The sequence below is a fragment of the Kluyveromyces lactis genome (assembly GCF_000002515.2).
Source record: "Kluyveromyces lactis strain NRRL Y-1140 chromosome E complete sequence".
NCBI classification, from domain to species: Eukaryota; Fungi; Ascomycota; class Saccharomycetes; order Saccharomycetales; family Saccharomycetaceae; genus Kluyveromyces; species Kluyveromyces lactis.
In genome coordinates this window covers 1,866,025-1,893,829 of record NC_006041.1, presented here as the reverse complement: position 1 = coordinate 1,893,829, position 27,805 = coordinate 1,866,025, and the positions used below count along the sequence as shown (strand labels likewise).

At 38.1% G+C, this 27,805-nt stretch overlaps 14 protein-coding genes across 14 annotated transcripts; 6 read left to right on the top strand and 8 right to left on the bottom strand.

Moving 5' to 3' along the window:
* Window positions 1-16: 16 nt before the first annotated feature.
* CDC40 (Cdc40p) lies at window positions 17-1,306 on the bottom strand (the record flags this gene model as incomplete). The annotated part of the gene is made up of 1 exon (XM_454908.1): window positions 17-1,306. The coding sequence occupies one exon, from the start codon at window positions 1,304-1,306 to the stop codon at window positions 17-19; it is 1,290 nt and encodes a 429-aa protein (XP_454908.1).
* A 326-nt stretch (window positions 1,307-1,632) lies between these two features.
* Window positions 1,633-3,516, bottom strand: ESF1 (pre-rRNA-processing protein ESF1; the record flags this gene model as incomplete). The annotated part of the gene is made up of 1 exon (XM_454907.1): window positions 1,633-3,516. One exon carries the CDS (start codon window positions 3,514-3,516, stop codon window positions 1,633-1,635), a length of 1,884 nt encoding a protein of 627 aa, XP_454907.1.
* Window positions 3,517-4,026: 510 nt separating this feature from the next.
* Window positions 4,027-5,745, top strand: RTC5 (Rtc5p; the record flags this gene model as incomplete). Its single annotated transcript, XM_454906.1, has 1 exon — window positions 4,027-5,745. The coding sequence occupies one exon, from the start codon at window positions 4,027-4,029 to the stop codon at window positions 5,743-5,745; it is 1,719 nt and encodes a 572-aa protein (XP_454906.1).
* A 52-nt stretch (window positions 5,746-5,797) lies between these two features.
* On the bottom strand, window positions 5,798-7,378 carry RIO1 (protein kinase RIO1; the record flags this gene model as incomplete). Its single annotated transcript, XM_454905.1, has 1 exon — window positions 5,798-7,378. The coding sequence occupies one exon, from the start codon at window positions 7,376-7,378 to the stop codon at window positions 5,798-5,800; it is 1,581 nt and encodes a 526-aa protein (XP_454905.1).
* Window positions 7,379-7,702: 324 nt separating this feature from the next.
* Window positions 7,703-8,492, top strand: KEI1 (Kei1p; the record flags this gene model as incomplete). The annotated part of the gene is made up of 2 exons (XM_454904.1): window positions 7,703-7,738; window positions 7,854-8,492. The coding sequence occupies 2 exons, from the start codon at window positions 7,703-7,705 to the stop codon at window positions 8,490-8,492; spliced, it is 675 nt and encodes a 224-aa protein (XP_454904.1).
* A 614-nt stretch (window positions 8,493-9,106) lies between these two features.
* On the top strand, window positions 9,107-10,378 carry ARG8 (acetylornithine transaminase; the record flags this gene model as incomplete). Its single annotated transcript, XM_454903.1, has 1 exon — window positions 9,107-10,378. One exon carries the CDS (start codon window positions 9,107-9,109, stop codon window positions 10,376-10,378), a length of 1,272 nt encoding a protein of 423 aa, XP_454903.1.
* A 236-nt stretch (window positions 10,379-10,614) lies between these two features.
* Window positions 10,615-11,400, bottom strand: KRE1 (Kre1p; the record flags this gene model as incomplete). Its single annotated transcript, XM_454902.1, has 1 exon — window positions 10,615-11,400. One exon carries the CDS (start codon window positions 11,398-11,400, stop codon window positions 10,615-10,617), a length of 786 nt encoding a protein of 261 aa, XP_454902.1.
* A 747-nt stretch (window positions 11,401-12,147) lies between these two features.
* On the top strand, window positions 12,148-15,093 carry VNX1 (calcium/hydrogen antiporter; the record flags this gene model as incomplete). The annotated part of the gene is made up of 1 exon (XM_454901.1): window positions 12,148-15,093. One exon carries the CDS (start codon window positions 12,148-12,150, stop codon window positions 15,091-15,093), a length of 2,946 nt encoding a protein of 981 aa, XP_454901.1.
* A 426-nt stretch (window positions 15,094-15,519) lies between these two features.
* Window positions 15,520-16,152, bottom strand: CDC33 (translation initiation factor eIF4E; the record flags this gene model as incomplete). Its single annotated transcript, XM_454900.1, has 1 exon — window positions 15,520-16,152. The coding sequence occupies one exon, from the start codon at window positions 16,150-16,152 to the stop codon at window positions 15,520-15,522; it is 633 nt and encodes a 210-aa protein (XP_454900.1).
* Window positions 16,153-16,747: 595 nt separating this feature from the next.
* KLLA0_E20989g (uncharacterized protein) lies at window positions 16,748-17,608 on the top strand (the record flags this gene model as incomplete). The annotated part of the gene is made up of 1 exon (XM_454899.1): window positions 16,748-17,608. The coding sequence occupies one exon, from the start codon at window positions 16,748-16,750 to the stop codon at window positions 17,606-17,608; it is 861 nt and encodes a 286-aa protein (XP_454899.1).
* A 29-nt stretch (window positions 17,609-17,637) lies between these two features.
* On the bottom strand, window positions 17,638-21,603 carry RTC1 (Rtc1p; the record flags this gene model as incomplete). The annotated part of the gene is made up of 1 exon (XM_454898.1): window positions 17,638-21,603. The coding sequence occupies one exon, from the start codon at window positions 21,601-21,603 to the stop codon at window positions 17,638-17,640; it is 3,966 nt and encodes a 1,321-aa protein (XP_454898.1).
* Window positions 21,604-22,089: 486 nt separating this feature from the next.
* Window positions 22,090-23,676, bottom strand: KLLA0_E20945g (sugar porter family MFS transporter; the record flags this gene model as incomplete). Its single annotated transcript, XM_454897.1, has 1 exon — window positions 22,090-23,676. One exon carries the CDS (start codon window positions 23,674-23,676, stop codon window positions 22,090-22,092), a length of 1,587 nt encoding a protein of 528 aa, XP_454897.1.
* A 629-nt stretch (window positions 23,677-24,305) lies between these two features.
* KLLA0_E20923g (uncharacterized protein) lies at window positions 24,306-25,616 on the bottom strand (the record flags this gene model as incomplete). Its single annotated transcript, XM_454896.1, has 1 exon — window positions 24,306-25,616. One exon carries the CDS (start codon window positions 25,614-25,616, stop codon window positions 24,306-24,308), a length of 1,311 nt encoding a protein of 436 aa, XP_454896.1.
* Window positions 25,617-26,262: 646 nt separating this feature from the next.
* KLLA0_E20901g (uncharacterized protein) lies at window positions 26,263-27,423 on the top strand (the record flags this gene model as incomplete). Its single annotated transcript, XM_454895.1, has 1 exon — window positions 26,263-27,423. One exon carries the CDS (start codon window positions 26,263-26,265, stop codon window positions 27,421-27,423), a length of 1,161 nt encoding a protein of 386 aa, XP_454895.1.
* Between the last annotated feature and the right edge of the window lie 382 nt (window positions 27,424-27,805).

The following is a 27,805-nucleotide window of genomic DNA, read 5'->3' as shown; positions in this document are numbered from 1 at the left end:
GAATCTCAATTCTTCATTAGTCCAGAATGGCAATTTTTCCGGTATTACCAGCGCAACATAACTTACTTGTCTCTTGAGGATTCCATTCAATACAGGTTACTGGCAGGTTATTTGAAAATGGCTTAAATTTCTTTAACAATTTGGTAGTTTTCCAATCCCAGATGAACGTCTGACCTTTAGAGTCTCCAGATGCAATGTATTGGCCATCAGGAGAAAATGCAAAATGAATACCATAACCTGTAGTATTATGACCTTTGAATGTCTTGTTTGGGTGTCTTTTATACTTTGGTAACATTGAGTACGTATAGATGGTGTTGTCCATACTTTGTGTACAGAAAGACTGACCCTGTGGATTAATATCGATCCATGGCATAGAATGTTGTGCTGTGCCACTGATTTGTTTAATAGGAATATTGATTCGGTTCTCCCAAATTCTGACCGTTTTATCTTCTGACGACGAGATTAACTTCTTACCATCAGGGAAGTACTTTAGTGCCAAAATAGAACCCTGATGATGATCATATTTCTGTACTTCCCCATGGTTTTCTGATAGCCTCAAGTCATAGTGCCGTATTTCGGAGTTGGATAATCCTACCACTAGTTGGTTCTTGTCTTTTGGGTGGAATGTAATACAGTTCGGTACAGAGTTGAAACGCAATCTTTTATCAATTATACCTTTTTCGGTGTTCCAGATCTTAACCCATTTATCAAATGATGCACTGGCAAAAGAATGTCCATTATCTGTAAAGTTCAAATCCTTTATAGTCATAGAGTGACCTTCATACGTTCTTAATAGTTCTCTCTCATGATAAAAGTCCCATAGTTTTATTATGTTGTCGTTACCGCCTGAAAGTAAGAGATGTCCTGTTTTCGGTATGAATCGTAATGATGTAGTACCATTCTTATGCCCATAGTATTCTGCTATCTTGGTTTTCGGAAGGAAGCACCTGAATGATAGTGGTTCTTTCTTGAATTCTAATGGAATATCTACTGGGGGGTGTAAAATGCATCTTCCCAGATAGTCTTTTTCAGTACTGCCTACAAATTTCGTTCTTTCAAGTGATTGTGATGCCACTGCATCCTCATCACCACCTAAATCTAAGGAATTAGAAGCATTTGAATCCTTTGATAATTGTTCGATCTCATCGTCACTAGATCCTTGCCATTTTGCCCATGGTCCTTTCCCGTTCCTCCTAAGTCTTTTGGACTTCAATTCAGCCTTTGATGTTTTTAACGATCTCTTAGGCACAGCTACAGATGAGCCATCATCACTACTCTCACTTTCATAACCCTGTACCAGCCCCATTATTCCCTGGATATTATGGCAGTGGCAGAGTCTATCTAGTAAGTTTATCGGTTTGTCCGTGTATTACCTACAATTTTAGATAATCTTTAGAAAGATGAACCTATTTCATATAATGTGATAATGTGCACTTTTTCTTTTTGTTCACACACAGAATATGACGTACAAATCTGGATAAATAAGGAAATGACTTAAAGTTACAGACCATGCCATGATACAGTCGCATGATTAAGTGAAATGATGTATTTATGCTTTAATCAAATGCTGAATATATACATATAAGATGTGGACGTCTTTGGGTTGATATAAAGTGTCCACAAGTTTGCAAATTAGTGTTTTGTTCTTTTGTTCTTGGCCTTAAGTTTTTCAACTAAACCGCCGATCTTATTTATGTCTTTACTATGTTCAGTATTTGCAATTTCGTGGTTACGCTTTTTGCCCCTAGATTTTTTGCTTGAACGTACTGTACGTTCCTTTAAAATCTTCTCCATAGCTGGTGTCTTCTTGAACTCTGGTTGAGTAGGATCAATCGCGAAATCGTGATCTTCAAAGACCTCTTTAAATCTTGGATCATTAACGTCTGGAGTGAATTCATCATCCACAATCTTCTCCTTGTTTTGATACTTGGCCTTTTTGGATTTTTCCTTCTCAGATTTGAGAATCTCATTCATGTTGAAGTGTGCCTTGTTGTTAATTGTTGATTCACCCTCATTTTCATCTAGCATTAAGAGCTCTAACTCTCCCTTTTTCTTATCGTCATCGATGCTGTGAGAAGTATCTTTCTTCTTCTTAAGGTTCTCCTTTAATTTGGCTTCTGATTCCTTCTTAAGCTCCTTGACTCTGTCCTTTCTCTTCTTACGTCTTTCTTTTTCTTTACGTCTAATCTTATCAATGGTGCTTTCCTCTTCGTTATCATTGGTATCTTGTTGGCCAGACTCATCCAGGCCTGGAGTGAAAGTTATTTCCATATCAGCCTCATTATCGTCTTCATCTTCCTTTTGATCAAATAGTGACTTTTGCCCCACTTTTACGGAATCCATTACTAAAGCCTTGAGTTTATTTTTAACTTGATCATCATGCTCAACTTCAGATTCTTCACTATCGGAGGCTAAATAAGCTTTAAAGTCCATTTCTTCAATTTCTTTTTGAGTGAATGCTCTTTTAGATATTTCCACACGGTCTGCAGGAGTTTCATCCCATGTAAGCTTTACCTTGGAATGCTGAAGGGCATCTGTACTGAATTGTGCCGGCTTGTAATTTTTTGGAAGCGAGGTACATTCATCACGAGGATCATCATCCATTTCCATACCATCAGGCACATACCTTAAATCAAAGACATTGGCTGTAGATTCATATTCTGTGCCATCACAGTTTTGATAGATTGATTCGGCTGTCCTAATGTCGCTGCAGTAAACCACGGCATAATAGTATCTTAGACGTTCCAATTGGTAACGACGAAGTGCTTTAGAATCATAGTCCTCTGCGTCTCCTTCCTCATAAATTGATTCGACATTAATCTCATCATCATCTTTATCATTCTTCTTGGATTTCTTTGACTGGAATAATTCTTTTGGAGGACCTTCGATCTCTTCACGTTGCATCCTTTCTTTACCAAATTCACTTGGATATATGGCAATTTTTTGAATCTCTCCTCCCTTAGGCACGAAAGACTTAAATGTGACAAACAAATCAGCAGATTTGACATGATCCCAATCCAGGTTCACTACAGCCAACGTATTTGTGGCATTTCCACTAGCAGGTTTGGACTCTTCTAGTTCGATTTCTTCTGATTCAATGTCACTGTCCCCAGATTCTTCTTCGGATTCAGAGGAGGACTCTTCATCAGAAGAAGAAACGTAATCAGCAGGAGGTTCACCACGAGCTCTATCAACAGATTTTGCATGAACAGCAGCTTCAGCTTCTTGATCATCGCTGCTTTCGGATGAATTAGACTCATCCTCCTTGTCCTCCGGCTTTTCCTTGGTAAAATAACGATCAAAATCCTTTACATCCTTGTTAGCATCCACAATTTTTCTACCATATTTATCAACTTTTGCTTTACGTCTGACTTCTAGATCTTGTTTACTGAATCTATCATCCAATTTGATCTTAAAGTTCTTGGATTTAGTTGACCTAAACTTAGGATCATTATGAATCCCAGAAAATCTTGGATCTTCAGTGATCTTCTCCTTTTTCTCCCCTTTCGAATTCATCCTTTAGTATACTAATATGACTCTAAATTGTTCACTTAGTTGATTTCGTTGGCACGATACCGAAACTAGATGTGCATAAGGTTTAAAATCTTGAACTTACTGATTAACTAGTAGGTGTCGATGAGATGAGATGAGATGAGGTTGGCATAATTTGAAAAGAAAAAAAAAAAACTCTAAAATCAAAAAGAAAAAAAATAATGTTGGTGAACTTCGGTCACGTGAAAAGAGCCAAATACAGATGTAATCGAGCCGTAAAGAGCAATTACAGGTCGGAAGAACTATATGTTTTCACTTTCATATACCATGTATACAGGCTGGCTCTAGTCTACCTTGTCAGGAATTTCTTGCTCCCAACCATTTTCTTATATGTTAACATTTTGTTTCTTTGTGTTAGTACGTAGTCTCCTCTTTTTACATTAAGGTATATTTAAGGATTTACTCTTACACATACTCTGAAAAGGTGCTAAGAAGGAAAGCCATAAGGATAACTGTCACAATAATGTATGCAAAATGGGCCAATCAACTTCTAAAGAGCATGAAAATGCTAGGACAAATGAATCTAAACTAAAAGGAGAATCTTTAATGGATTTTTTCAATGACAGATGCTTAAAACAATTAACTACTGCTGAACTAATTTCGTTCAAGAACAATATTCCTGAGGGCAAAGAACTAAACGATTATGTCGAGGTTTCAGATATTAGCAGAATGTATTATATCCCGAAAGATAGTGCTGTAATGTTATCGGTATTTATGAATATGTTTCATACTCTAGCGAACTTTCCACTTCTACAAGATTCCTACGAAAAGGTTACTTTCAAAACCTTGTTAAAGGCCACGCTATTACTAGTCAAGGAAAGAGCCATCAAGTACACCGATTGGAAAAAGTACAATGATTTGAAAATGCTATTTATTACGCTCTCTTTGGAAAAGAATATCAAAGCTGAACCTCTCATGGACTCTTCGGCTCTATCTGATTGTAAGGATTGGAAAGGGGTCATTAGATCTTATAACGGAACTGATTTTGATGAATTGAAAGTAAATGCAAATAATCTTCTTCACTTTTTGGCATTGATATTGGCTCTTTCTCGCTGCTGCATTTTGAACAATTGTAAAATTGACAATGATGTTTTGGCGAAGAGCTTAGAGGACTTCAAACATCAAGCTCTTAATATTGTACGCACAATGAACCCCGAGATTATATCAATGTCAGACTGTTTGGATTCATCAATCACATATACCCAATTTTCCATGGCCGTTAATGATGTTGCCCCTAATCTTTTAAATCCCTTGAAAATGCTAATGGAACATGTTCTTTATATGGATAGAGATCTCGTAGACGCGGACGTTCTTCAACCAATCTCAAATCCTACTAAAATTGTAAATGAATCTGAGCTATCGCAGTTAGCAACTTTTTTACCGAAGGAGATTGTTTTCTCCAGGTTCCAGAAATTATATGTTGGAAGGGAATCGGGCTTTTCTATGAGATCTTTCCAATCTAAGGTCTTCAAGTGGATGGCACCTACGATATTATTCGTAGAGGGTATGAGAATTCGTGACGAGGACGATGAAGATGGCGATGCTTATGCCGTGAAAAATCCAAGGTATAGAAACTTTCTGCAAGAATATGGTAAGTTAAAAAGTGAAGATCAACATTTGGATACGTTAAGTAAGAAAAAACGAAAATTGTTATTTGCTGTTTGTATTCGCGACCCATGGAAAGTATCAAATAAAGATTTGTTTGGTGATTCGTCTACAAAAATTATCCAACTTCATCCAAGACAAGAGATCTTCGATGCGGACCCATTCAAGACAGGAAACGTATATTTCAACACTGTTGGGGGAGGTATAGGTATTGGTAGCTCTCAACCTATCATCAAAGCTAACGGTAAAAAATACTTCCCAGGAAATGTTTCACTTACTATTGATTCATCTCTCGAGTTCGGTATATTTAGACATTTGGGAGCAGGTGGGAGTTTTAAGCCTGGCCGTCTAATAAGTGGACGTGGAGAAGAACGGAATTCGTTCGAATACCGATTCATAATCCAAGATGTAGAAGTGTGGGGATGCGGAGGAGAAAAAGAGCTCGAAGAGCAAGTAAAGCAATGGCAATGGGAAGAGGCCGAAGCCAAAAGAAGGCAAAAGATCAACTTACAAAGCATGGGAGAAGATCGTGCATTATTGGAAATGGCAGGTCTTGTAGGGCAACATCAAAGCGGTGGATCTATTTAAAATCGCTAAGTAAATATTAAATATTTGAAATTGCATAGAATTTTTAAATTGATCATTTCTTGCTTTTCGTCTTGTTAATGAGCTTTTTCTTAACGTGTTTTTTTACTTTGGTCTTCCTCTTTTCACGTTTGGCCTCTTTTGTTTCTTGCTTACGTTGTTTTTTAGCATCTTTATCTTCGTACTTTTTTCCTTTCAGTGGAGTGTCTTTATCGGAGACCCATCCATCACCATCAGAACTATCGTTAGTTTCATCACTATCATCATCTTCATCTGATCCAGCTATGTCATCTTCATTGATATCCGTTACGAGGTTAGGGAGATCATCACCATCTACGTCATCTTCCTCGTCATCAGAAGAAGAGAGTTCATATTGCTCCGATGCTGTGAAATTTTCGGAATATTTCCTGTTTTCATTAGCAATTAATGATTTCAGTAGGTCAAATTTACCATCAGTGAATCTATCAAAATCTCTTTCCTCTAAACCACCCAAATTTCTTATCAAATGTAAAGATCTGAACACTTCATCTTCAGCTTCGTCTTCATCAGTCAACTTTAGAGGTAAATTGTCGGCAACATATGTTTCTAGATCATCGCTTGATCTGTAATCACCCTTGAATTTGTCTAAGACCTCACTGATGATGAACTGGAAGATCACCCGTTCAGGGAAAATGTCAATTCCCAATTTTTGGAAATATGAGTTAACATTCTTAATATCCATTCTTAGGAAATCTAGAGACATAGGATGTTCTGGTTGTACGGATTGCGAAACATCAATAATATAAAGCTTATCCTCATGTACAATACTATTATACTCACTCAAGTCTGCATGAACTAAGCGACATACCTGATATAACAGTCTCATGTACGCTATCATTAAATTGTAGTAATGTTTAATTTCTTCTCTATCTTTGTAAGGATGATCTTTAAGCCTCGGAGATGCGAAACCATCTCCTCTATTTAAAAATTCCATGACTAAAACGTTTGATCTAACTTCTATTGGTTTTGGACAAGGTATGACACCGCTTTGGTATATTCTCTTCAAGTTTCTAAATTCCTTTTCAGCCCAAATTTTGATCATCTTACGAGGATTATGTTGAGATCTCGAATTTCTGAATCTAAATTCACCATCAACGTATCTTTCACGATCCTTAAAAACCAAGATAGATGTCTTGTAAATCTTCACCGCGTATTCCTTCTTATTTTTTGGTTCATCAGTGGCAGTTGAAGTGGATGTGGCATCCTCAGATTCGGCAGTTAGAGCTTTTTGTTTTGTTGATTCAATATTTTGTGGGGCTCCTATTGTATCATCATGTCCCTCTACCAGCAGATGTCTCTCCTCATGATTACCAGCAAACGCATGGTACACGTTTGCTTCTTTACCTGTACTCAAACAACCATTAAATGCTGATAATATTCCCCTGTTCATCATGGATTTCAAAAACCTCATCGTACGTGGGTCTAAAACATTCTCTACAGTGGCCCTATTCGCCTTATCTTTGCTGGTTTTACCCCTAGTTAATGATAACTCATCTGTTTTGATGCTATTGGCATACCTCTCTAGGATCTGAGTGTTGACATGCTCATCACGGTTGGCTAAATTCAGTTTTTCCAGCTTATCGTCAATATTCATCATTCGTAGTCCAACTATAGATAACTTCTGCTTTCTGATTTACTAATTTGACAATACACAGGAGCTGAACGGCGTATATTGTTCTGTAAATAACCACTATTCCAACCTCATCGCTCATCTTGTACACCATTAAAGTAAAGTAGCGTACTTTTTTTTTTCCTACGTTTTTTTTTCACGATGCTCTAGACAGGATCGCGAATTGCTTTTCAATAGAGGAAATAGTTGTAAACATTCTAAAACGCTCAGTAGATGAATTGAAAGGTCTACCTGTGTAAGTGGAAGAAACCAACTTGCTTTAACGTCAGGGTTTGTCCTTATTATACTCCTATGCAGCAGCAATCAAATATGGTTCATTTGCCACAAGTATGTTTCTTTTGGGTATTTAACCGCAGTTGAAAGACGTTTTTACATGATCGTTTGATGCATGGTTTTTTTTTGATACCAGTAATATGTACTAACAGATGACATTGCCCTTTAGACATTCCTGTCTTATCCCTTGTACATAGGTGTTGAGGTTGCACTTGGTGTGCTAACCTTCAACAAATTCAGCGGGATGTATGGTGTTCTTGCACTTTTCACTGGACACCCGTTAGACTTTGTGCAATGGACTTTTTACATCTGGTCAATTTTCTGTCTAGTGGTATTCATTTCAGGAATAAGACAAGTTTATAAGCCCAATATCCTCTTAATGTCCACGGTTACTTTTGTGTTCAGTGTGGACACAATTGTTAGTTGCATTTACTGCTTATGGTTCACTGCTGTGTGGTTCAGCCAGGAGGGCTCCACTGACGTTACGGACTTGAAGAGCGCGGGAACCGCACTTGGACCAGCTCATGAGGGAACCACATCCACGATCTCAACTAAAGTAGATACTTCTAAGAGTGCTTCTAGCGGCTATGAATTTTTCCTCATCATATTGCTAACTTTAGTTCCACTAGCAGTCAGATTCTATTTCAATTTCATCATAATTGCATTCCAACAACAACTATTGCGCAGTGGGAAGTTCACATTCGATCAGAACGATATAGAAGTCAATCTACACAACAGAAACATTTTGTTTAAATGGAGATACAAATTCGAAAAATGGTGTTTCTACCTATGCAAGAGATACTTATAGCCCGGTACCCTTTAAACACATCATTATATAGATACGGACTAATATTATCATATAGCTAACATTGCATCATTGTCTTTTCAAAAAGTGGTCCAAGTGGGGTTCGAACACGGAATTAATTCCTAATCAGAGAGCAATTTTTTGATAAGATGCACCATCCTATTGAGAGATCAGTAAGAGTGACTCATAAAAAAAAGCGAACACAAGACCATCAATTGGCACTGGATATGACACACAATGCGTGATCACTCTTGACAGGGTACCTCTTTATACAATGAAGCTTGCATCGCTCATTGTTCCTGGTTTTCACCTCTGATTCATATCTTCAGGACTCTATTGTATTGTTCTTTCTCACTCATTATGTGCATCTATGCCGTTAGCTGTTTTTTTCTTTATATATACTGCAATGTGAAGTATTTCCATTTAGGAAGTTTCTTCAAAAATCTCATCGCTAACCATATCACTTAACGGTAAGTTGATCTGAATAGATAATAAAGGGCACTGCAGTGTTAGTTACTAGACTTTGGAATCTGCTTAGTATCCTGCATCCTGTACGCTACATTAGATAATCAAATTGAACCGGTCGAAAAGGCTTCCTTCCATACTTTAACCCAATAATGAGAGTTATCCGTCAATTACACACTTCTAAAAGATTGTTGCAATCTTTAGTCGATAAACAAAAATACCAGGCAACCACTTATGCCAGACCTAATCATTTGGTTCTGACTAGAGGTAAGAACGCCATTCTTTATGATGATGTTAACAATAAAGAATATATTGATTTCACTGCTGGTATCGCAGTAACTGCTTTGGGACATGCCAATCCGGAAGTGGCTGAGATCATGTACAAACAAAGTAAGAAACTGATCCATTCTTCTAACTTGTACTATAATGAGGAATGTCTGAAGTTGAGTGAAAATCTAGTGGAAGCTACTAAATCGTTTGGTGGTCAATACGATGCATCCAGAGTTTTTCTATGTAATTCCGGTACCGAAGCCAACGAAGCTGCATTGAAATTCGCCAAGAGATACGGTATCCTAAAAAGCCCATCGAAGCAAGGTATAATTGCGTTCCAAAACTCTTTTCATGGTCGTACCATGGGTGCTTTGTCTGTTACCAGTAATCCAAAATATCGTGAACCATTTGGTTCTTTGATTCCCGGAGTGGAATTTTTAAATATTAACGATGAGCTGACCAAATTGGATCAACAAGTTTCTAGCTTGAAAGAAAAGACTGCTGGGTTGATTGTGGAACCAATTCAAGGTGAAGGTGGTGTGTTCCCAATCCCATTGGACACTTTAGTTGGATTAAAGAAAATTTGTGAGGATCACGATATTATTGTCATTTACGATGAAATCCAATGTGGTCTAGGTCGTTCAGGCAAGTTATGGGCACATTCATACTTGCCAAAGGAGGCTCATCCAGACATCTTCACTACAGCCAAGGCACTTGGTAATGGATTCCCTATCGCTGCTACTGTGACCAATGACAAGGTAAACGATATTCTAAAAGTTGGTGATCATGGTACCACTTATGGTGGTAACCCATTGGGTTCTGCTGTCGGTAACTATGTTGTTAACGTCATTGCCGAACAAAAATTCTTGGATGAAGTTAATAAGAAGGGTGAGATTATCACTAACCGTTTGAGAAAGCTACAAGAGCGTTTCCCAGAGCATATCAAAGATATTAGAGGGAAGGGTTTAATGATTGGTTGCGATTTTGACGAGGCACCAGCAAAAATTGTTGATGCTGCTAGAGACAGTGGTCTTTTGATTATTACCGCTGGTAAGACAACAGTCAGATTTGTTCCGGCTTTGACCATTGAAGACAACTTGTTGGAGAAAGGTTTGAACATTTTTGAAAAAGCCGTTGAAAAAGTATACAGCTAGAATCGACAACGAAACTGGATGATAAGAGATCCTTCAATAAATGTATAGACAAATGTTTTGTAAATTAAAGTATATCCATATTTATTATATGATAACGTGAACAATTTATAAAATTTATAACCCCTAGTGTTTGGTACTAAATCAGATGCCAGTAAAACCTTTGAATCATCTGAAGAGATATGCTACTACATGGAAAACAATAAAATGTCTTTTCCAAATTTATTTTGATCCGGTTTTTAAATGAACATCATTAACACGGTCAATATCATCGAAGTCATAGTAGCAGATGATTGAGCAAAGTAAACGGCATGATTACCGGAAATAGTGGTTACTATCTTAGATTTTACAACACCAACAGTCCCAGAAAGTGTACCTAGCCCAACGCTACCAGAACTTGCAGAGGACACAGCCGTGTATTGGCTACTGAATTTCTGATAGAAAGGAGTCTCGAAAGCTGTTGTGACACCACTTATTGTCTTAGTGACCCAGATACTGGTTGGTTGTCTTTTACTAGTTGTGGTACTAGTGGTTCCGAAAGTTAAAGTGACATATGAATCGATAGGAGTACCTACACCGCTTGGCAATGGTGTCATAGATGTGGATGGATCTGGTCTTGTGCCTGTAGCTGCTGCGGCTGTTGCTGCAGATGTGGTTGATGCTGTGGTTGATGAAGCAGTGTCAGCTGCATTAGCAACGACAGCAGCTGTAGTAGTAGCAACGGACGTCGTATCGGTATCGGTAGCTGCTGCTGCTGCTGCCACAGGTGTAGTCGTTGTTGTTGATCCGGTAGTGGATGTCGATGCCGTTGTTGCACCGGCTGCTAGGGCAGCTGTCGTAGGGGTAGTAGTAGTAACTGCAGTAGCGGCTGCTGCTGCTGCTATTGTAGCTGAATCAATAACAGTTACAAGCGTCACAGTGGCACCAGCAACATTGATTGATGTAAGAGTAGATGTTATCAGCTGAGCCTCAACACCAAATGAAGCCACCAAAAGAAGTAGTAATCCAGTAAATGTATATCTCATTGTGAAGCTAGCTTCTAGTCTACTTCTGGCCACTTATATTGTCTCTTTTCAACCTTCAAAAGGGTAGAGAAAGTTACATCAACTTAATAATAATCTTCGCAAAATGTTCAAGTTCATATATAAATAACCACTATTTATTTAGTGGCTTAAATTCATAAGAAATGTAAGTTTCGAGATTTGACGTTTCTGAAAATACCGGCCAGAAATCTCGAAATAGTTTTTTGGCGGCCTGAAATATGAATTTTGAGGATAGACAAGACTTATTTCACGTACAACAATAGATATACAGCGTTCTATTAACGATATTGGCCCCAAACTAGGATCATCGTAATTCCCTGGGTTATACAACTACTTTTTTGCAATGGATGCCTAACAATAGCTGTCTCACTTTGTCACACGACCATACATGTTTTGGGACCAGATTTCACGTGACTGGAGAATGACCGTGTTTACATTTTCCTCATCCCCCTTTCAACAGGCAAAAATTGACACAGATCAAGAAGTTACAGACTTCAAAAACATCAAAAGATGTATTTAATGTGTCTTGTACCATTTTAGCTTTCGAAGAAATAGGTCAGGGACCAGTTATTTGTGGCGTCGTATTAATAAGTCAAAGAATTTGCACCGTTGTACTTTATTTTTGCCTTAATTTTGGTCAGCTTTATTTCTAATTTAGCAACTGGACTCATATAGTTCCTCTAATATAGTTAAGATTCAACCCCTGGGATCTGGAAATAAGAAGTATCGATGCCTAAAAAGTCAATTAAACCGGTAAAGAGTAATTCTTCAGAGGGTACGAAGCGGATCTTTTCTGTAGACGATGATGCCGAGGAGTTAGAACGCGATTACCATTATTTAGAAGGAGTGAAAGATGGACTGAAGCTGAAAAGAGTTGGTACTTTATCTTCGAAGCAGGACCCCACATTGCACAGAATTGGTTCGCGTTTCAGTGTTAGTGAAGACAATGATAGGATAATAGTTCATGATGGAGACAGACATCTGGTTTTGCAAGAGGAGCAAAGAAAAAATGGTGATACTTATGATGGCGATGAGGATGCAAGAGATGGATCGAATAGTGGAAATACCCATGATGGAAATAAGCATGCTATTACCGCTGCATCTCATAATAACGAACCGAATAGCAGTAAAAAAAAGAATAAAAATGATATCGAAAATGACTATGACGAGAATCCATTGGACACTTTGATTATTGATGACGACAGTGAAAGTTCTAATATTCAGGATATCGAAACAGGAAGCATTAGCTCTGTTGAATCGTATACGTTACGAGAAAGACAAGAAGCGATTAATAAAACACATCCGTTTGGTATTAGGATATGGAAACCGGCTCTTTATAAGAAGAAAAGATCAGTGCAGCAAGCTGCAGATGAGGATATCCATGAAACAAAAATCAGAAACATTACCCTTGGTGTTCAAATCACTAATTTAATATGGTCTTTCACTGTTGGTCTGTTTTTATTTTTGATTTTCACAATGGCTTCATGTTTAGTATTGATCTTTGGAGGATTCACTGGATCTGCGATCGAGTATTCTTTAGTGTTTTATCGGTTGGGACGCTATTTACTCTGGCCATTCGGAAAGATTGTATTGATGAAATCAGATGCGCAATATCTTGTAGAAGATCAGGACGAAGGTATCAGTGCCCAGCAATTCTACAAATGGATTACCAATTATAGCAATCGGTTATTTTTTCATGAATCACAAGCTATCAATGATAATAATGCCAGCACAAATAATTCGAATAACTTTTCTTCCAGCCAAAACGCCAGGGCCAACATTAGTAATAATGACACATCCACTCGCAATAACAGCAATAACATAATCACGGCAAGAAACAACATTAATAACCATAGACAAGATTCGTATGGATCAATACCTATAATTACAGAGAGAACTGACACAAACGACGATCAAAGTGACGAAGAAAACGGACATTTACATCGTCGTCTATTTGGGCGTGGTAAATGGACAATTGGCAGATTCATTTTTTATTTCATGTTCCACATTGTCGTTCAACCAGTTGTGATGTTGCTGTCCCTAACAACTTGGTTGTTTGTATTCACTATTCCAATGAGTAATATCTTGTGGAATTTAATGTATCATTGCAGAAAACATCCTTTGGCTTTGAGAATCATTGACGTAAAAAGTGCTACGTCAGCAGTGGCAACCACTCCAATCGAAGATATCAAAGGCCAAAATGTCTTATTATGCACCTTCCGTTGCGCTGGGTTACACTACTATAAATTCACAGTGGATGGTACTAACGTTATGGTCATGAACTTGATTGCCTTGGTTATATTCACCATATTCGACTTTTATGCAATTAAAAATATCTGGCAAATCGACACTTGGCTAACTGATGGATCTACTATTTTCATGTTGTGTTTATTGTCTATTATACCTTTGGCATTTTACATCGGACAAGCAGTTGCTTCTATTTCAGCTCAGAGTTCGATGGGTGTGGCAGCTGTAATTAATGCGTTTTTCTCCACCATTGTCGAGATTTTCTTATACTGTGTCGCACTTCAACAAGAGAAAGGTCTACTAGTGGAAGGTTCATTGATTGGATCTATTCTAGCTGCCGTTCTATTATTACCTGGTATGTCCATGTGTGGTGGCGCTTTCAAAAGAAAAACTCAGCGTTATAACCCCGCCAGTGCCGGTGTTTCTTGCGCGATGTTAATTTTCTCGATGGTAGTTATGTTTATTCCATCAGTGTTGTATGAAATATATGGTGAGTGGGATTTACTTTGCAATGAAAATGGAGAGAAATGTCATTTTGTACAGCCTCAATTAAAGTTTGACAAAATGTACTCTGCTATCCTTAGACCCATTGTACTATTCTGTACGGTTGCATTGTTCCTTCAATATATTATCGGTATGTGGTTCACATTAAGAACGCACGCTAAACTGATTTGGGAATTACCGATTGCTGAAACGAAAGATGTGAACAATGATCAAAGTCAGCTGACTACTAGCATGTCTATGAGCCAAAATTCCTTTGCTCCATTAAATAAAACCAATTCCAATATTCTTGGTGTCACAAGTAGCACATCTGGAGCAAATAATGCAGCGAAAGCGACCAATAATTGTGATCAAAGTAGTGGCCACGACGCACCAAATTGGTCTAAAACGAAATCAACATGTATTCTATTAGGCGCAACTTTCTTGTATGCCATTATTGCAGAAATATTAGTAGATTGCGTGGATCAGGTCCTCGAACAATATCCAGCTGTGAATCCAAAATTTTTGGGATTGACCATTTTTGCTCTTGTTCCTAATACCACAGAATTTTTAAATGCTATTTCTTTCGCAGTCAATGGTAATGTTGCACTTTCAATGGAAATCGGTAGTGCTTATGCATTGCAAGTATGCTTGTTACAAATTCCAGCCTTAGTCATATTCTCTATGCTATACGTTTGGGGTAAAGATTTGACTCAAATTAGCATTAGAGATAGAATGTTCCCGATGGTGTTTCCCAGATGGGATTTACTTGCATCAGTAGTGTCAGTGTTTCTATTCACTTACTTATATGCAGAGGGGAAATCGAATTATTTCAAAGGAAGCATTTTAATATTATTATACCTGGTTGTCATTTTCGGGTTCTATTTGCAAGAAATAATAGATGATGATTTCTGGGATATATCTCTTTTCGTTAGATTCATAAACTAAACTGACAGAATGAAATGTGGAGATACTAATCCACTGATAATTACACAGGAGAGGACTTTAAATAAAGAATAAACAGACACGTTAATTATTTATACATATCATTTAAAAAAGAGTTTACGAATAATAGTCGAAGGAATTATGATTAGCAGGACACGAAATGGATGTCGAAAGAGTGAAATCCAACCATTTTAAAATACCAAAAGTGTGCTGTCACAAACCGAGATTGTGATGCACCATAAAGATTCCCTTTATACGCTTTTTTTCCCTTTGGGTATGTGGTCAAGGTAAATTGAGATGATTCACAGCGATCAGATGAGGCCTGTCCAAAACAGATTTCTAACTATACTCATAATCCCTTGCATCGACAGTGTTTGGTAAATGTTGATTTAATTTATTGAGTGTTGAAATGAGGAGGGATGTGCTAATTTACAATAGAGCGGTTGGAGGAGCGTGACCTGAGTTAGAAGTTCTGTGATTGTAGAACTCCAACTTTTCACCTTCACCAAGTTGTAGAACTTGCTTAAACTTGGTAGCAATGTTAGTCAAAGCGTTCAAGTTGGTAGTTCTAGTCCACAAAGCAATCTTGAAAACAGCCTTTCTGACATTCAAGACGCAACCGTTGATTTCTGATTCTTCTTCGTCGATGGTTTCACCAATAACGGCCAATAGAGTTCTCAACCACAAATCATCGATGTTATGTCTTTTGTTCTTGAATTGGTACGACAACTTACCACCTTCAGAGTTGGCTTCATCTTCCCATTCAGGTCTGATATCGTTTCTGAACAAATGGTAATCAGATTTGATTGGCAAATCGAATGGCTTTGGAATACCATTTTGAATAGCCCAGAACTCTTCGACAGTATCCAAACTGGTCACTGGACGCAATAAATCAGACCACGATTCTGAACTATCCACAGGGGGCTTAGTATACCATAAAGTCCATTTGCTACTCAAAGGATGCTTCAATTGAAATTCCTTAGGATCAGATAAAACAGTAGCTGGCTTGGCTTCGTCCACAGTTAAATCCTGGGTCTTTTGAGTAACTTCTTCAACGGACATGATATTCTTCTTTGGTCGTAAGATCGATGTCTTTCAGGTTCAAAATTGATCAGGTAACCTCTGGTCTTATACAGATACATTTACGAGTAAAAAACACTCGAAAAATCTTAAACATGCGCAGAGAGTCAATCCAATCTTTGATATCACATTCGTTAATCCAACTTCATTTTTTCTTCCATTTGCCAACTTCCCATAGTTAACAAAATTGAAAACCTTCGCAGCTGCTGCCTGTACTATGCTGTCACTGCTACAAATTTTTTTTTTTCTTTCTTCTAAGAGAGGGTAATGACGTTACGACTTGTCCGGGTAAAACATGAATCAGTTGTCAATACACGTGATTATATTCAAAGGACGGGTAATATTGAGTTTTCTGGAGTTTTTCATGCTCTCGAAGCATGCGAATTGAAATACAAACCGTAGCTGGCTTGTTTTAGCAGGATATCGGTATTATGTAAATTAAAGGGAGTTTAATTATGACAAGCACCTCATTAACGTAGCTGCTGTCACTATATCCATCGAATAGAAAGTTTATTGATCAAGGTGATAGTTTGTCGTAACATATTTCTTTTTGCCAAAGCGACATTTTCCTTCTAGTATGCATTTATACAAAATTGGGAAAATGGTACTCGGAAGCGCAGCTGTCATTGTTTCTGCTTCACTGGGCGCTCTATATTTGTACCAAAACAAGCTTATATACCCATCTTGGGCACAAGGTGCTAGAGACCATGTAGATACGCCAGATCAATACGGTTTGCCTTATGAAGATCTCACTTTAACGACTTCGGATGGTGTTCTATTGAAAGCATTTGATATAAGGAATGAAAATTCGACTGCAACCATGCTTGTTCTTTGCCCCAATGCGGGGAATATAGGATATTTCCTGCCCGTTGCTAGGTTTCTCTATAATGAGTTTAATTTGTCCATTTTTTTGTATTCCTATCGTGGATATGGGTTATCAACAGGGTTCCCATCGGAGAGAGGATTGAAGATAGACGCAGATACCGTCATGGACCATTTGACAAACAGTGAATTTCATAAATCAAGGAAGCTAATACTTTATGGGAGGTCCCTTGGTGGCGCTAATGCCATTTATCTTGCTAGAAAATTTACCGATATCTGCGATGCCATTATCCTAGAAAATACTTTCCTGTCCATTCGCAAAGTTATCCCATACGTTTTCCCAATGCTGAAGAATGTGGCATTCATGTGTCATGAAGTCTGGGATTCTGAACAGGAAATTGTCAACATACAAGATGATACTTTACCTTTCTTGTTTCTTGCTGGTTTAAGAGATGAGATTGTCCCACCCCCTCATATGAAATTATTGTATAAACTATGTCCCTCGAGCTGCAAAAGATTTATTGAGTTCCCTATCGGTTCCCATAACGACACGATAATACAAGATGGGTATTGGGTTGTCGTTAAAGAGTTCTTACAAAAACATAACTTGATATAGAAAAGATCCGAATTAACAGGAAATTGACTTCAGAATAAGATTGCTGGGCATCCCAATGGGCATACATCCATGTTTTCGTCAAAAAACCATTTTTTCAAACACTCGAAGTGACCCTCATGCCCACAGTTAAGCATAGAAATAGCCAAGCTCTTCATTGGTTTATTGCAGAAGCAACAGAGAGTATTGCGCTTAGAACATGAATCGCAGTACCAGTATCCAAACCTGGACATAGCACTTGAATTTCCTTCAAGTCTTTCTTTGATTATTTTCTCCTTGGAAGATTCGTTAACTAAAGGTTTATTGCATTTATCACAGAATAACTGAATGGAGGAAAAGCCAGCACTTGAACTAGAAATATCCTCGTAAGGACAGTTTTTCATCAACTCCGCTGCAATCTCAAATAGCTCGTACCGGTGCAATAATTCGGTAAATTCCGCTATAGAATTCTTAACTGTCTCTGTATCAACAAGTTGAAACATATCTTGAAATAATAACAAAATTGCCATCGTTAGTAGGATATTTCCTGAAGCAACACTCTGTTCGTATAATTGATGAATTAATCGCCTTGATGACCAAGGTGGGGTAATAGTATTTTCCAGTTTTTTAGTTTCATTCATAAGAGCAGTAATACCAGACATTTGAGTTGTAGTTTTTGCAACGCTCCCGTTCCATGATTTTTGAGTAGCAAATTCAGATTCCAATATATCTGATACTTCAGTTGCGCTTTTCAATTTATTATGATTCGCGTTTTGCGATTTCTTGCTATTCAAAAATGTGGCAGCCGAAGAGCTAAAGCTTGGCATGGAAGATTTTTTGCTACCAGTACTTTCCCTATCAGCATCAACATTTGACGATCCTGGAGAACGTAATTGTGACATGAAGGAGTCTATAAAAGATGTCCGCGGCCGACGTGGCTGGTGATGGTTTTCCGGATTTGAAGGAATTTCGCTTTGTGAGGAAACATGAGAAGGACTCGGCATGAGAGCGCTAGGCCCTGATTCCCTTCTTGGGATATTAATGAATTGTTTATTGTTTTCATCTTCTTCGAACGCCCTTTTTGTAAGTTCCTCTCTTTCTTCTCCTTCTTCCTCTTCATCAATTGCTAGTTCTGCTCTATCTCCATGAGATTGACGCAGCTTTCTAATTTCGATGATATCGTTCTGTAACGAATTTTGAATCGAGTCAGCCCTCGATATAGTCGTAGTTTCTTTTGAACCTTGAAGTTGAGCCTTTAAATGTGATACTGGAGGAGTTTGGGTTAGATGAGTGGGTTCGTTGAAAGAATGTCTATTATTTGTATTTACCGAGGAGCTCAGATCCGTAGCACTATATGAACTGTAGCCACTAGCAACAGATGCTTGCCTTGCCTCTTTCAAGCTAGTAAAACTGTCATTTTTTTTCCAAGGTTGGTCAATGGACGATTGATCGTTGACTTCTTGGTCAGCTGTCACGTCAACAGCCATTGACTCGGTTAGGACTTTCAAGTCCCATAATAATGAATCCCGCATTAGAAGCCAAATTTTGTAGTTTGAAAAGTCCTCAAGCATGATATAAATTTCAGCGTTCTTATCACATAGAGTTATCAGTTCGATGAGGTTTTTGGTTTTTACCTGGTTTGAAGAGTTGATGCAGGAACTGTTCTCATCCTGATTGGTTTCAGCTTTATGATTCGTAGCTGATTTTTCGATATTAGCACTTTTGTCAGAAACTGGTGTTTTAAGCTCTGTGCCTTTCGATATGACTTCGTCAGAGTCGTGAGATTTCGTATATTTGATCAAATGAGTCCAAGTATTATTTTCAGATAACCCCAACTTTTCCATCAAATTCGTTTTAGAATCCACTGAGCCATGTGTGCTCGATGAATCAAGCTCTCGGCCGTTGTCTTTTGTTTCAATACTGTTATATTTATACGAAAACTTCAATTCCCGTGCTAAAAACTTGAAAACTTCAGTTGGAGATGACTTTAATTCTAATAAAGCTGCACTTTCGACCTTTCTGTTAAATTCTGCGAGCCTAGTGTTCCGTATTGTGTTCAAAATATGCGGAAAGTCTAATCCTATCAAATATGGAGATTGTAGAAAGGAATCATTAACCGCATGTAATGCCGATTCCGATCCTGACACGATTGAGTTATGATGAGGGGACGAATACGGATTGGTCCACGGCGAGCTGTTAACCGAAGGCGAAAATTTGCTGTTAACGGATTGTGCATGCTTTGACATAGTTGACCTTTCACCTAATACGTTGCCCTGGTGAAGTTGAGACATGCCAAGTGTCGGGTTTTTTGAGAAACTTGCGGCACTGCTACTTGTGTTGCTTGTAATGTTAGGATTATTTCCTCCAGTAAAACTGTTAGCAGTTGCACTACTCATTCTGTGTGTGAAAGGCATCTTGCGATTCTCTCCACTACCTGGTGTCAAAACTGTCTCTTCTTGAGACAAATACCCACCTGGTTTTTGGTCCAAAAACAGAATACCATCGCCATCCAAATCTCTCCATTTTATTGTGTTTTTCGGCAAATTATCAAGTACAGTCGGTTCATGAGAGATATCCCACCCAGTAACGGTATTTTGCTTGTCTATATTGAATATCGTGTCGTCATCCCACCAGACAAAACCAACAGAAGGTGCACTGGAAGCAATAACGTTTTTAGGAATATATTTTCTTGCTAGCGAATAAACAGATACATCCGAATCTTCGCCCATGGATGAAGTCCCAATCAATGAATTGAATACATTCGTCTCATATTTTGGACGAAACTTAAGTTTATTCATGGAACGAGCGGTATTTATTGTGAGCTCAGGAAATGCAAGGGTGTTGGATAGCCCCAAGGGGTATGATGATGATAAATTATGCGTTGCTGGATTACTTGAATTGAGGTTGGTACTACTAATGTTACCAACTTGATTAGATTTGTCGCCTACATACCACAAGCAACATTTTCCGTCTCTTCCACCACTAATAATGTAGTCCTGATGCGGATGCCAATTCAAACATAAGGCGGGACCAGAATGTGCATTAATCTTTTTTTCAGCTTGGTTTGGTTGTCTCAAATCAAACTTCAATAATAATCCAGAGTCATGCACACTGGCAAATTTGAAATGTCTGTTTGAAAGACCATTGGTATCATTAGAAAACTCGTAAGAAGGCATCCATTTTACGTCTCTAATGGAATCAGACCCGGTGTTGATACTTACATCACTCCTAGTGGTGGAGATTTTAGGAGATCTCAAATCCCAAATCTTTATGCATCCATCTTGTCCACCGCTAATTAATAAGCTTGTCTGCACCATATTGAAATCCACACTATTGATAGATCTTGTATGTTCTGAGAGAGATGTTACAACTGGATTGTCTATCGCTGATGTCTTATTAATATCGTAAATCGCAACAGACGTTGAAGTACCACAAATTGCTACATAGTTTTTGTGATTGTAAAAGCCAGCTTTAACATCAGATATGGTTGAAATTTTTTTTGTTGTTCTCCGTAGTGTCGATGAAGTGTTCTTCGTGATCCCAGTATTTGTCTTCGCTGTCTGTAAGAAATCATGTACATTAGTTATCGTCTTAGAATCTTCATCGAAAGTGTAAATACCTAAATGGCTTTTTCCTGCTATTATCAAGGATCTGCTCTCCGGTGAATTGATTTTATCTATACTTGAGACTTCCTTTCCGATACTCAGAGAGTATTTAGCGCCGTGGAAAGTTCTACGTTTGTCAAATGAACTTTCAGAAGGTCTCCATCTTGCATTTGATTCTTCTTCATTAAGAGAGCTCTCTGGTCCAACATTTCCCGTACCATCAAAACTGAAGGGAGTGCGGCTATCTGGTTTATACTTAGGTGATATCCTAAAAGGTGAAGTTCCAAAACCTGTGTTGTACTGTCGATGAAAAGAGTATCGTGAACTTGACGACTGATATTTCAGAGAGGGAGGATTTTCTGGTTGCTGCCCTTGAGAAGACGAAGTAGCTCTGTTTGAACCTCTTTTAAACATCGTTGAGCAACAATACTCAGTGCTCTCGATCACCGGTTTATTTGGCTTACAACCAATTGCTGGATTTTTGAATCATAGTATGTGAGTGCTTTCATATTTTCAATTACATATTGCCATCTCTTCCTTTTTTTCTTGTTGAGTAAATATATGAGGAATCAGGAATCATCTTCGGTGATTGATAAGTGAGAGCCCGATAAAACAACACAAGAGTAAATAGAAGTATTAAGATATCACAGGGCTGGGAGACAGAAATGCCTTGTTATTAAAATTCTTCTGAAATAATTACAAATTTAATGCCATTGAGACACTTGTAAAATGATACGTAATGAGAAAGTTAATAGGTTTTACACAGTGAAATTATATGAAGGAGAGCGATTCAAGCGCACACTCGAACAGAGAAATCGGGAGGCTTCAGTAGATTATGTGAACAGTTGAGCTCATTGTAAATTTCTTTGTTTGTAGAAGTATACCTGTATGGTCCATTGCCTATTGCTTGTCAATAGAATACAATGCGTCAACCTGTTCAGGAGTTTTGTTCTTAGTTTCCTTCAATAAGAAAGTGAAGAACCAGAATGAGACAAATAGACAACCAGCAAAAACGAACCCAAACTTGAAGCCTATCTTATCAGTGACATATGGTGTGCATAAAGAAATGAAGAAGTTGCAAAGCCAATTGATTGAGGTACACACTGCCATGGATATCGCTTTTGTCCTGCTTGGAAACAACTCCGAAATGACGACAAAGGACACAGGTCCCGATGTGCATGCAAAGAACATGATGTAAACACACGTGAAGGTAACCATAATCGCACCAGAGTTTTGAGGCGACTTATTAAGTGCGAACGATCCGACTGACGCATACACGGACATACAGGTAAACATACCCGCGGAACCAAGAATTAAGCATGCTTTTCTGCCTAACTTTTCAACTAAATAAATACCGAAAAAGGTAGATATGAAGTTGACAGAAGACAATAAAATCGACGTTAAGTATGGGTCTTCAATTCCCACAGAGTTGAAAAGTGTTGTACCATAATAGAAGAAGTAATTTGCACCGGATAGCTGTTGAAACGCCATCACCATAATACCAATAAATAGTCTAAAACCTAATCTTGGTTGACCGAGTATGAATTCAAACCTGCTGTTCTTCATATCATTGTGAGTAGATACCTCCGCGTCAGCTGATTCCATCATCTTCCTAATATGACTATCCACAATTGGATCATCTACGTCCAAATTGTTCATATGGGCAAAAGCTGCCTTAGCTTTGAGAGCGCTTCCTAACCTCTTGGTAAGAAAAACTGGTGATTCAGGCATAAAATGAACACCTAGCGCGACGATAGCGGCCCAGACGTTTCCTAATCCTACAGGGATCTTCCATGTGGCATTATCTGTTTCGTGTAAAGTGGATCTGCAACAATAGTTGATGACATTTCCGAGCAAAATTCCAAGAGTGATCATTAACTGGTAGAGCACAACCATGGCACCACGAATGTTGATGGGAGCAGATTCGGCTATAAACATTGGTATCATCACCGCAGTAGCACCAACACCAAGTCCTGAAATGAACCTTGCGAAGAAGAAATACCACCAAGAGGAGCCACATGTCCAGCCAATCAATGTTCCCAACGAATAGATAGTGATTGCAGCATAAATACCTGGTTTTCTTCCATTAATATCAGCAATCTTCACTAGAAATAATCCACCAAGTGCGCAACTGATATTGAAAATGGAAACGATTAATCCAATAAGAAGTTTTGGAAAGTAGTGTGTATTACTCGAAGAATCAAAGTTGGTACCAAAAAAGTTTTGAAATGATACCATGTTTGTAATCCCACCAATTGTGCCAACATCCCAGCCAAAGATAAACCCTGCAAAAGAAGTAGCCAGACACAATAATATTGGTTTCAACGGTAACTTTTTCTGTTCAATTCCACCTGACTTAGTGTCATTCTGAGATAACTGACTGGTTAATGATCCAATGGCTGAGTAATTTGTCAAAGATACCATTTCCTTTGTGACTACCTCAATTGCTTTTTCAGCAGTTTCAAATGATTCTGTATCTAAGGACATTTCAATTGTTGATGTATGACAGCTAGATCCTTGAAGTTTTGTTATCGACACTGGGTGATTTTGTAAGTTTAAACTTATTAGGCGTTTCTAAATGAGACCTTTGATCATTCTTGAAGACGAGAATACGTTATTCAAGTTTCAAGTGTTCAAGACAGTGTACTTTGTCCTGTATTTATACAAAATTTTCGTACATTGAAAAGTTTCCAAAAGTCATAAATACTGAGTTCCAATAGAGATTTCACATCTAGAGTTTCTAACTCGAATTCCCACATTCAACCTCACTTTATCGAGGATTATTTCCTTTTGGTATCATGAATTTTTTTTTTTGTATGCCGACTTGCGTCACATTTCATACATTACAACTGACACAATAAAAAAAAGTTTCATTTCAGAGAAACCTCGTACAGATGCTAGAGTTTCCTAAACGTCGATCATATTGGTGTTATGAAGTCTTCTGTATCAAGATCATTAGGCTGCCGAAGAGCTCTATGGACGAGAGCGTCCAGTTTTTTACCTTAGAAAAAAAAAATAACAACACTGAAAGTACAAGAATTCGAAGGTAATCTATCAACCAATTGGTACTCGCATTGAAAACTACCGTTAATCAGCTCACGATAACGTAATATTGATCAGATCTGTTCTAACTGGGTATGACTTGAACGGGTAGATTGTGCGTCTGAGTTTGGCTTTGATGATTTTTCTTCCGTGGCGCTATAGTTCACTTTCCAACTCTTAGCATCCTTGATTTTTTCTGCAGCATATTCATCCAACCCTGATTTATTGCATTCTTGATAGTAGTTCTGGATGTTGGCTTTCAAGTAATCGTTCCTTGATTTTCCGCTTTGTGATTGTCTCCATTTCGAGGTTAATATATCCCAACTGTAATTTAGGTTGTTTGGTTTGTAGTGTATACCCTGTTGGTCAAGCAAAGACGCTAATAGATAATCATCGTTTACTAAATCGGTAATCTGTAATGTCTCTAAATCTATCAAATTTATCCCCTTTTCGTTCTTTGCCCATCCGTTTCCCCCATCTAGAATATCTTCGATACACTCTTGAGGAGTATATTCACCGGGTCTAGGGTCCCATGGGAACTTAAAGGTTTTCTGATAAAGTTTCTCAACTACTGGGTTAGAAATAGTCAATGATGCTAACGTCTCCCCAGGCTGATGCGTCAGCTTTGGATGTGCTAAATGTGATGTTTTATGCGTGGTACTTGATACCCTAGAACCAGCGCTATCGGGTGGGTGGACAGAGGAAAGCGGTGAAGTGACATTAGAAGAGGTATCTGAATTATTATCGGTGAAATTCTCTAAGTTTGCCTTAATTTTCTGGGATAGTTGCTCTCCATTCGGAAGCGTAAAATCATCAAATTTCCCTCTGAGTAACTGCATCTTGATGGACATACTGAGGATTGAATTAACTTTCGATTTTTGTAGAAGGAACCGATCATGGAACTCAGTTCCATTCTGATCAATGAAATTTGTGACATCAATGCTCACATTACCCAAAAGAATCTTTCCGGATACTTTCTGTGTATAAGCGTGATTATGATGGCTAAATCTTCCCTCCGGATGTTCGTTCTTATTCAGTTCTTCCAAGAACTCAAAATAAACCTCCACAACTAGAATTTTCTTAGAGAGTGTCTTATTCTTATCAACTTGCAACTTTAATTTGATTGGAGGTTCCACAGTATAGTTCCATTTAGCTCTATGGTTTTTAACAAATATCCTCTCGGTAGTTCCTTTGCTTTGATGATTGGTATCGATTTTCTGACCTTCTTGTTCGATGATTGAACTTGACGCACCAGTACCATCTTTTAAATGCCATTTACAATAACAATACCCGGATGATTGGGGAATATTGGTGAGCTGTGTAATGGAAAACGTGAGCAAGAACTTCGGTCTCCTACTTTTCGATTTGTTCGAAATGCTAATCATAATATAATCGAATACGATAACTTTATCTTATACGTTAGGAGGTTCAGAGGTCCAAAAAATGGTATGTATTATGCGGCAAATATAGTTAATCAAATGCAATACTGTACCGAAGACTGAAAGTAATCACAGCAGTTAAACTTTCATTCTTCATCCTAATCATTGTTCTCAATCCTACAGCAAAAGTTCCGCTGTTTCTAACTAATAGTCAAAAAGTGATTTTTGAACCCGATGTAAGTTATACAATCATATATATTTACCGCATAGAGGTAGTAAGCGTTCCATTTACAGGATGTTCAGATGGATGAAGACAAGAGAAAGATTGGCTGTGACATTATCAATCGATAAAAGTAGCTTGGCACACGTCTAAATTTCAAATCTTATATCATTACCATCGTCTTGTACCTTAATTGTATAGTGTTCTATGAAACCGAAGACGGATAGTTGACTTTTTCAATTTTGACCAAGCACATCATCAACAAAAAGCTATTTATGTTAAAGGTAAGAAATGAACCCTATCATTCTCGCAACGACATGAGCCTGGCAAATTCAATACTCTAGTGGCGTTGAAGTCAGTTGTATGTTGTAGGAGTGACATCAGAGCCTTTGATTTCGTTTACTTGGTTTTCTAAAGCAACTTGAACCGCAGATGAGTGAATCGTTTCTATCGCTATACTCAGATAGTTCAAACATCTCAGGAAGAAGTAATCATAAGCTGATAGAAGTTGGTTCACCGACTTTAGACTCCATTAATGATTTTAGTGCCAGCTGTGCTACTAAGAAGTTCGAGGACTATCTTTCTGTGTTTGATCTAACCCCACAATTGGCTGATTTCACTGAAGAATCTAAGTTATCTGTTGCCCACAGGTGTGTCAACTCTTTAAAGAAGTTACGATCCAGTTTCGAAAGTGAATTACCAGTAGTGGTATCGTTGCATCTTTCATTAGATAAATATACGTGGGACCTATGGATATATCACCATGGCAGTGATTTTCCTGTGGAGAACGTTCCTTTGAAGATTAATGTGATCAAGACTTTGAGCCAAACGCTTGATGATTATTCACGTCGAAGTGACTCTCAATTCGTGGAAGTTATTGCACGTACACTTCAGTATCTAAACAAGTTGGTACAGGCGTCATTACTGAGTGGTGTTCAGCCGCAAATGATGACACCCAGTCTTTCTATGGGCCCACCGCTGAGGAAACCCGGATATCAGGATAGAGAGACTGTTCATCGCTCTATATTGAACTCCAAACGCAGACCAAGTGCTAACGGAAGCGATTCAGCATCTATAATTAGTGCGAAAAGTTCGGGAAACAAGAGTATAGCTTCGACGAAGTCAAAGAGAAGCATTTTCCAAAAAATGAAAGGTATGTCACGTTGGTCTCAACACATTTCAAGCGAAAACAATCCAGACCATAAAGGCAGAGCATCAAGTTCAATTAGCCCCTTTAACCGACAATCGTCATCAATCCCAAATATGAATGGTTCTGTTAATTCCAGCTCATCTCGAGGTACCAATACCCCATCTAATAGAAAGAGTTCTTTTTCTACTAATTCATCTGATGCGACCTTTTTGAACAATAACAAGACACACTTCAGAAAGCAAGACTTATCAGGAATGCCCGAATACATCTCGTGGGTACAAAAACTTACATTTCAGGTCCTACAGCTGCCCCAAACCTCACAGAATGATATCATTTTCTCTTTCATCAACAAATGCATAATCCCATTCATATTAAATGACGGACATTTACTTCAAATACAAATTATACAGAAAAACGTTATCTCAGCTTTCCTCAGCGCTTGATATGGCGGTCATATAGTTGGACAATAAATGATAGTACTATGTATTTTAGACCCGTAATTAAGGATGAATCACCAACGGTAACATGAAGAACCAGTCGTTAGGTATCGGTCGCAAGTCCGGGTAACGAGCATTCGCTATTTGGGAACAGAATGGAAATTTGGAAGCAAGACGTGGACTTTTAAAGAAACAAACATTAGAAAGTAAGTTGCACTTCGTAAAAAACCAAAACATAAGAACCATCAAGGGTCGTAGTATAGTCTGGTCACCGAAAGTGCTCAAAATTGTGGTAAGAGGTTTGCTAACGTGGACGAATTATATATTGGTGCAAATAGAGCAGTTTCGTTTTGTTTTTTTTCCATTTTCCTCATAGTTTATACGTTTC